Here is a 9331-nt window from a genome sequence, read left to right as displayed (position 1 = left end):
GATTTATGGGGATAAAGATTATTGACAAAAAAACCCTTTTACCAGAATATTTGTGTTTAGGGGTCGCACTCCTGTGACAGCTTTTGCGTGGATGAGCCCTAAGCTTTAGAATAGGTGGAGAGATGCCAAGATGGGTGACCTTACGCTGCCTTATGCTCTGAAAATTGCTAATTTTAGGCTGGGATAAATGAATCCTGTAAGGTGAGAGGTGCCCCTGTGGAAGGAGCTTTGTTGCTCTAGACTCTCTCCATATGCACAGCCCGGTTTAACGGCGAGCGCTGGCACAACCGCTTTCCTGGTGGAGATCCTGAGCTCTTGATGCCCTGGAGAAGATGACTTTCAGCTCGTTAGCGTTGAAAATGAACGGATTTGCTGTCGCACGGTCCTCGCTGCGAGGCAGGGTGTGAGATCCCGGGCAGGAGACAGGCTGGTGGGATGGATGCGGAGTTTGTTACAGTCCGTTGGGCTGGAGGTGATGGAGTCATCACGCGCCACTGAGTCCCGATGGGAATCCGTGGAGGCAGTTTTATTAATACCCATCTACGCCTGCGCCTGGAAACTCGTTAGGAATTACTAACCACTGAGATAGGGCTGTCGGCAGGAGGCAGGAAAGGACGGGGTGTAAAAATGCCGCTGTCATTCTTGGTGGTCTGATTTATGCTGAAACTAAATGCATCTCTTGGCAGGTGAAAACAAACACGCTTAAAAATGCAGGGACCGCAGACACAGCACAGATAAAGTGGTGCTATCCCTTCGATTCACTTCATATATCGGACCCTATCTCTTTTTAAAAAACCTAAGAATTAAATGAAAAAAGGTCCTTCAGTCTGGTTGTTAATAAGTCAGGTATAAAATCTCACTCCAAACCCCAAAGGAGGTTGTGCTCCAAACTGGAAGTCACTGGGAAATTGATTTTGTTCCAGAGAGAGCCGGGCGCAGAAGGCAGCACAGCTATTCCAGTCCCAAACTCCAGCCCAGGGTATCGATTTCTATTTTATCATCACGAAAAACTCACCAGGTGAAACAGAATTGTTCAATGTGTCTGCAAAACAGACTTAAAACTCCTAAAAAACAATTCCTCTAACTGCATCTGCTTTTTCTTTTGCAGGGCAAGCCTGAAACCGTGCAGAAAGCCGGCTTTATCAAAGGCCCCGTCTTCAAAGGCGTTGCTTCCAGTCGCTTTTTGCCCAAAGGCACCAAAACAAAGGTTAACCTTGAGGAGCAAGGAAGACAAAAGGTGTCTTTCAGCTTTAGTTTAACCAAGAAAACCTTACCGAATAGATTTCTGACTGGTCTCGGAAACGAGAAACAAAATGAAACTCAAAACTCCCCAGCAGCACCGCTTCAGACTGACTTTAACCCCAAAAGTAAAATGGACTTGGGGGATGCTGCTGGTGCAGCTGAGGAGTCTTCACCTCCAAAACCCAAGGTAGAATTAGGGAAGATCCATTTTAAAAAACATTTACTTAACGTCACAGCAAAACCACCGCCAGCCACAGCAGCAACGCTACCGCCGCCGGCTGTGGCACCGGTAACGGAACCGGTGGCATCGGCCGCGGACTTTCCCTCCACGCCACCGCCTCCCCTGCCTCCCCCTCCGCTAACGGCGTCGCCAGCAGCATCGATGCCGCTTCCTGCGGCGGCAGCTTTGCCACAACTGCCCGTGACGCTGACGTCCACGCTGTTGCTGTCACCGCCTGTGGAAGCTGAAGTCCTCGCTTCGAAGGAGCCGTGCCAAGCGGTACCCAAGGAGGCTTTGGAGCCGGATGTCAAGCAGGATGCAGTATCACGCGGTTCGGAAGAACGTGTAACTCAGAACACGCCCGAGCAGACGGAAGTAACTCCGCAGAAGGAAGATTCCCATATTGGGAAAGAGGATGAGGTTTCCGACGGCTCGAAGGGTGCTCCCCTCTGCTCCCGGAGGCAGGGGTCGAAGAGAAAGTTCTCCCAGTCCGACGGCACGCAGCTGGGCTCCGAGTCCGATGAGGATTCGGTGAGGACCTCCTCCAGCCAGCGGTCGCACGAGCTGAAGGTATCCAGTACGGAAAAGGAGAGAGATCCCAGACGAAGCTCCGCATCCCTCAGAGGCGATGATCTGGGGAAGTCCTCCTCACGCTCCAGGTCAGAGAGGGACGAGAAGTACTCGAGCTATTCGAAATCAGAAAGAGATTCACGGTATTCGTCTTCCCGCTCTCGATCAGACAGAGAAAGAAGGCGAAGCCGGTCTCATTCCCGTTCCCGATCAGATCGGGGCTCCCGCACCAGCTCTTCCTACTCGAGGTCGGAGCGCTCACATTACTACGAATCCGACCGCAGATACCATCGGAGCTCTCCGTACAGGGAAAGGTCGAGATATTCCCGTTCGTATGCGGACAGCAGGGCGCGAGATAGCTCAGACTCGGAGGACGAGTACAGGAGGACACATTCCAGATCGAGCGACTCAAGGCGTACGTCGTCCCACTCCTCCTCGTCCTACAGGGACTCCAGGACTTCTTACTCCAAGTCGGACAGGGACAGCAAAGTAGAGTCGTCTCATGCTGACGTGGAGAGGAGAGGAAGGTCTTCTTCGAAAGCAGATAGAGATTCAAAAAGGACTTCAGAAAGTGAAGTAACCAAAAGGTGCTCTCCCCTTGACGAGCTAGGCTATCGGAAGGGGACATCCCATTCTAAGCCCGACAGTAATGTGAATTCCTCCCGTTATAAGTCCACCCCTTCAAAGACCCCTGCACCAAAGCCTGATAAATTTAAGAGTTCTTTCTGTTGTACAGAATCGATTGAAGAAATAAAAGAGCAGTCTAATTCTCTAGATTTAGAGACCTCTTGTCTAAAAAGCAATGAGATCAGGGTGTCCATTGTGAAAAAATTTGAAAGGGAAAAGACACTTTCTCCATTAAATGAGTTAAATGATTTGCCCGCTTTTAAAAAGGCAGATGAATCGAACGTGGGTTTTGCTAGCTCAAAGTCTGACGAGACTACAGGAACCGAATGCCACGACAGTGTTAAGGAACAAGAAACTTTATTAAAGATAAGGCAGGATCAGTTAAGAACATGTTTCCCCATGGACCGGAGTGTAAATGGGTCCCCAGAGGGTAGAGCTGATGGTTTGGCATCTTCCAGTGCCTCCAGAACAGAGGATGTCGCTTCACCTTCTGACGATAGCCGGTGTCGGTCAGAAGCGTTGCCTGTTGTGCAGACGAGTCCGTCGTACCCGTTGCTGTCTAATGGGTTTGAGAGCACTTACACATCTCAAGAACAAGAGCCGGATGATTCTCGGGTCCAGTCCAGTGAGTGCAACAGTCTGTTTGGGGAGGTGGAGGCGCCGGTCCCGCAGCAGCAAGGGGAAGCCATCGCTGTGCCTGTCGGGAGCGTAGATCCTACTAAAACTCTACTGAAGAACCTGGATGATGAGGCAACTCCGTGCGACAAAACCAAAGAACCAGTTTTTTGCTACATTTCAGATGATGCCACCCCTGCTCTGTATCATTCGGAAGTTGAAATCGAAGCGGAACCAGCAGATGTCAAAGTGACATCCGAGACTTTCCTGGATGTGCAGGTAGAGCCACAGACTGTGACGTGCAATTTTGAGAGCACGGAGGATCACCACGCAAAGTCTGCCTGCAATGAGGAGCACCCTCATCCTTCCCACAAAATGAGCCTGGCTGCGGAGAGCTCCAGCAGGGATTCCTCCCAGGATGGCTGCTCCCCGAGGCTGCGCTCAGACCATCCCGTGCCGGAGGAAAGCGTCTCTTCCAAGTGGGACGTGGCACCACCAGATAGATGTCAGGAGCTGCTCCAGCATTCGGAAGCCGAAGAGATGCTTGAGTTGGATACTCAGCACGTCGACCTCAGTTCGGCAAAAGGCAAGCTGTCCTTTCAAGATGAACATTCGTATTATTCGGAAGTGCCGCTGGAGCAGCGCGGCAGAGAGGAGGTCGTGGAGGAAAGTGCCGTTTCCACCGAGGGAGTTGGGCCGGATGATTTGGGAGATCGGTGTGCTGACGTATCGGCTGAGAAGGACGAGGGAAGCGAGCCCTTGGTGACTTTTCCAGACGCCTTGTTTCCCTCTTGCGATGTCATTGTCACCGCAGAAGAAACGGAGATGGTAACTCAAGCCCTGACATGCGACAGCAGCGGCAATGCCGCTGAATTTCTTCCTGCTGGCCACGACGATTACTCCGACACGGGGGAGAGCGATAGCGAGGGCGGCAGCGATGACAGCGACACGGAAGACTCGGATTCTGATGACGGCGCGCCGCGGAAGCGGCTGCAGTCTGTTGTGGTGGTACCAAAGAATTCCACCATCGCCATGGAAGAGAGCAGCCCCGGCTCCTCGCGGAGCAGCCAGGGCAACCGGCGCTTCTCTGACCAGTGGGACGACGAGCGACCGGAGCCAAGTCGACCCTACTACGAAGAGAATATGGCGAGTAAAGGTGGAGCACAAGTAGAGAGCAGGTGTTCTCCTAGAGGGTTGGAGAAGAGCCTGGCAACTTCTACCGAGCTGGGCAGGAAGGAGCCGGAGGAGCTGCGGGCGGACCCGTGCCAGCCGCAGAGCGACAGCGTGGACAGCACGAGTCAGGCAGACCTGATGGCAGACTCCCACGGCAAAGCCAACCCGGATGAGAGGATGATGTTGAAGGAGCTGATGTCCGTTGGGAGACCGATGGGCCGACAAGACGAGCAGCCGTTTTGCCTGCCGGGGAGTTTTGAAGGTGCTGATAAATCCCGACAGCAGATGAGTTCTTCCAAGCCGGACAGCAGGCAAGGGAAGGGTGGGCTTAACCAGTCTGCTCTCGGAGAGTTCTCCAGGCTGGATGGTTTTCATACGCCAGAGGATATGGGTGGTGTGAACTGGGACTTTTCCCAGTCGGAGAAACCCAGTAGCACCTACCAGCAACCAGATAGCAGCTTTGGGGTCTACTCAGGCTGTGTTTACCAGCCGGGCTCGGGAGGAGCGTACAGCGGCTCTCAGAGTTACTGGCAGGGCAACGGTTACTGGGACGCGCGGTGTGCTAGCAGACCTTCGGCGGTTAATTACGAACGAATGCAAGGGCAGGTACCCGATTCTCTAACGGAGGATCACGAGGAGTACGAAGAGGATGACCGTTGGGATGCTGAGTGCAAACCTCATTTTCCCAGCCCCTCGAATAAATTCCCGGTGCCCGGACAGAAAGAAGAAGGCTCGGTGCAGGCGCACGAGATCAGCAGCAATTCCACCAAGGAGCCGCTGCCCGGCGGGGAGAAGAAGGAGGAGGTGAAGGTTTTGGAAAAAAATGATGTGAAAGAACGAGGTCCACCAAAAAAAAGACGCCCGGAGTTGGAGAGCGACTCGGAGAGCGACATGGACTCGAGGGAGAAGAAGAAGGTGGAACCGGAGGTGGGGGAGCCAGTGGAGCCGGCACCGCAGGACTCCTCCATGGTCGGGCGGTTGTGCATCATGGATGACTTCAGAGACCCCCAGCGCTGGAAGGAGTTTGCCAAGCAAGGAAAGATGCCCTGCTACTTTGACCTTATCGAGGAGAACGTGTACTTGACAGAAAGGTAACTGCTTTTTTTTGCCTTTTAAATTTTTTTTTCCTTGTCTATAGGAATTTTAGATTTTTCACTTCCATTTGATTCCAGGATAGCTGTTTTTTAAAACCGCCGAACTGGCATAATTTGGAGGAACGGGGAGGGACGTCGCCTTCCCTACGTCTGACAAAGCTGCTCATAGAGGAGATGATCCTGGGCACATATTTAACCTCCCCTGTCTCTCTTCTCCTAAACAGAAAACCCTGGTTGGGCTCAGACAGGCCCCGGTGATGAGGAAAGGTGAAAGATGGGAGATGATGGGCGAGGATGATTAATTTATCCCCTCTCATCCATCATCTTACAGCATCCCCTTTGTCTAGGGCTGATCTGGGTGCCAGGCAGGATTTGCGCACCTGGCATGAGCACCAAGTAAATGAGTTATTCTTATACCCGTGGTAATTTGTAAGAGTAATTACATTTTTTTTCCAAGTTTTTGGCTTTCTTCTGTATTGTCCACCCTTCCTCTGAACTTGATGTGGCTGCATTAAAGCCCAGAGCCGTACGGCAGCGTCGCCTCTGGGCTTACCGAGCCTTGGCTGTTCGGTGTCCCCAAACGCCGGCTCGTTCCCTCTCCGGAGACACAGGGAAATCTGTCTGGGTGTGGGAAGGGTTTTGGACAACAACGTGTGTTTCTGAAGGTTGCGTGTCATTCTTTGTCATCTCAGATGATTTATTTTAGATCTCCTGGGCTGTAATTTGAAATACTGGAGGGTTAGTTGCAGATTATCCTTTTCCCTTTTGTATGGGAATGCTGAGCAGGATGTGATCCCTGGGAAAAAAAAATCCTCTAATTCTGAGCATTAGGGGTGATTAGCGAGCGTACTGCCTCAGGGCTCAGCGACCTTCATCCTTGCCAAAAAATACTCGCGCTGGCTTCAGTGCGGAGGTAAGAACTCCGTATGAGCCTGGAAGCGATTCTTGGTCCTGGCACAGGCTCTGGTAAAGCCTTCGGGTGATTTCTGCCTATGTAAAATCTTGCTGTTTCCTTTCACTTGGTTCCGTTTTCATTTCGTGGTTCCTTGCAGGTGGTTGAGTGACGGCGTTCCTGCCCAGCCCCGGGGTACCAAGCGCCGGTGCTCGCCAGCATGGGCTGATTTAATCCCCTGCCGGCCGTCGCGTCCTGGGGCTTTAGCTCTCAAGGCTTTGCCACATCTTTTTTTTTCACTAAAGTGGCTTTTTTTAATTTAATAGATGTGTTTTAAAAGATATCCTTGATTCAGAGGCTGAATATCAACCACTTATTGCAGATAAAACCTGCTATTTATTTCAATCCAGGTTTTTTTTTTTTTTTTTTGTCTTGCTGGAATCCACACTCCAAAGCGTTTCCCTGATCATCATGGCAGCTGGAATATCTGTAGCTGCCTTTGATGCCCTGCCTTTCTGTAACTGCCGTTTGTTTTTTTTTTCATCATCTTATGTGACAGTAAAGCAGAGGTTTGGGTAGCTGAACCGTCCAATGGGCTGTATTAAAATAAATATATTTTACAATGGTCTGTGGGCTCAACTCATGGTTTATGTGTTAATTTTTACGACACAGGTTCTCTCCTGACGTTTGGATCAGCGAGACCAGATAGATATCGCAGAGTAGCTGAGGTTGGAAGGGATCTCTGGATTACACAATATAGTATTTCATGAGAGGCTAATCGAGGTTTATCCTTTTAATTTAAACCTTAGAGCTGGTACTATGTAGGGTGAAAGCCTCTGTCTAGAAAAATCAAGAACTGAATTTTCTGGAAATTGGCTTCTTATATGACAAAATGAAGCAGTTTTAGTTCTTCCTCTGGCTGTAGGTGCCTGTGTGTGTGCATATCTACAGTGAAAGTGAAATTGGATTGTGGATATTGAGGAGAAGGAAGAAAAGTTAAATATCCTGGGATGGATTTCTGAGAAATTGTCTTTTGTGATGGGAAAGTCATCACTCCAACTAGTGTCCTCGGTTATCCCGGTACCTCCTTGTGGGTGTCCAAAGGTGATTGGTCCAAATGCCCGGTTTCTAGATGATAAATTAATTTCCTCCAGTAACAACTGACAAAGATCAAGGAGTGATTTCTCTTCCCAGATGCTGCCTAACCTGTGTTTCACTGGCTTGTCTTCAACAGGAAGAAGAACAAGTCTCACCGGGACATTAAGCGGATGCTGTGCGAATGCCCTCCCCTCTCCAAAGAGGAGCGAGCGCAGGGGGAGGTCGCTTGTGGAGAGGACTGTCTGAATCGCCTGCTCATGATCGAGTGGTGAGGAGTGTTCCGTGGGGTGCGGAGCTGGGTGGTGTCCATGGGATGGCTTGGGAGCCGCTAGAGGAAGCCAGACGTCCGTACACTCTCATTTTCACTGGCTGGTGCAGAGTGATCTTAGGGACCTCAAAGCCCACCCAGTGCCACCCCCTGCCATGGGCAGGGCCACCTCCCACTAGCCCAGGTTGCCCAAAGCCTCATCCAGCCTGGCCTTGAACCCCTCCAGGGATGGGGCATCCACAGCTTCTCTGGGCAGCCTTGGCCACTGCCTCACCCCCCGCACAGCCAAGAATTTCTTCCCCATAACTCATCTCAATCTCCCCTCTTTCTGCTTAAACCCATTACTCTGAAAGAGGGTGGATTTAGGTAAGATCTTCCGAGCTTACGTACCAGCATTTGCCCTTAGATCTTCTGCAGGAGGCCAGACGTTGGCAGCCTCCTGTTAAAACCTGCTGCAGACGCCTGGAGCCTTCTGCTCCTCAGCCTTAACTCTAGTCCATTGTGGCTGGAGCGAGTCAGAAATGCAAATACAACTCCACTCAAGATCCTTATTTCCTCCCGTTTCTCCTTCTGCATCCCTCTCCTCTCCCCAGAGCCTCACCAGGCTGTGGCCGTTGTCTCCTGTCTCCTTTTCCCTCCTGGAAGAGGCTGGGAGAAGAGCGGGAGGCGGGGGACAGCGCGCTCGGTGGGATTCACCCCCTGGCATGAGGATTGTCACCGGCTGGGTTGGAAGGAGAGGAATTACCTGGCAGAAGCCCTGCCCTTTGTTTTTAATTTAATAGCCCAGGCAGGAGATGGAGGGGAAGGGGATATCATGGGGGAAAAACCCGTAACAACGTGTCCGGTTCCTCCCAGTTTGATTGTACGATTTTGATGTACAGCAGCATTCGCATTCCAAATGTTTTTATCTTCCTTCCAGAAATAAATTGTCTGCATTTGCATGTTGGCAGTCAGATGGTTATGCTTTTTATAGCAAAACTCGTTTGAAGGTTTTACACTGAATTTATTATGGCTCCTTGGTACCTATTTCCCATCTGAGCCGTTTCTGTCATCGCTGTTGTCCTGCTGGGAATTGATTTGTTCCGTTTCCTTCCCTTAGTTCTTCCAGGTGCCCAAACGGCGACTACTGCTCCAACAGGCGCTTCCAGAAGAAGCAGCATGCCGATGTTGAAGTGATCCTCACCGAGAAGAAAGGCTGGGGGCTGCGAGCTGCCAAAGACCTGCCATCGTAAGCCTTTGCTCTTCGAATCACGTCCTCGTGCTGTTTTCCTCCCTCAAAGGGAAAATAAGTGCCTTCAGTTTTCTTCGTTTTGCTGGTGTTTGCAGATTTGCTGAGGTTCTTCCAGCGTTGTGTACTGTCCTTGTCAGGTGTCCCTTTCAGTCGTCAGTCCATACATATCTGCTAATTGCATGTTGGATCTCCCGCTCTGGCTTTGCTCTCGTCTCGTTAGGTTTTCTGACAGTTTTGCTGTAGTTTCGTCTTGGTTTTAATCCGTCTTTCCTCCTTTTCTGTCCCCGCTACACTGTGTCAG

At 51.0% G+C, this 9331-nt stretch overlaps 1 protein-coding gene across 1 annotated transcript; it reads left to right on the top strand.

Moving 5' to 3' along the window:
• Positions 1 to 1108: 1108 nt before the first annotated feature.
• Positions 1109 to 9031, top strand: SETD2 (SET domain containing 2; the record flags this gene model as incomplete). The annotated part of the gene is made up of 3 exons (XM_010086021.1): positions 1109 to 5538; positions 7668 to 7799; positions 8899 to 9031. Coding segments are annotated over 3 exons (4695 nt in total), but the record flags the coding sequence as incomplete, so codon positions are not given.
• Positions 9032 to 9331: the final 300 nt, after the last annotated feature.

This window comes from Pterocles gutturalis, unplaced genomic scaffold, assembly GCF_000699245.1.
Source record: "Pterocles gutturalis isolate BGI_N339 unplaced genomic scaffold, ASM69924v1 scaffold42175, whole genome shotgun sequence".
Classification (NCBI taxonomy): domain Eukaryota; kingdom Metazoa; phylum Chordata; class Aves; order Pterocliformes; family Pteroclidae; genus Pterocles; species Pterocles gutturalis.
This window is presented reverse-complemented; position numbering and strand designations above follow the sequence as displayed.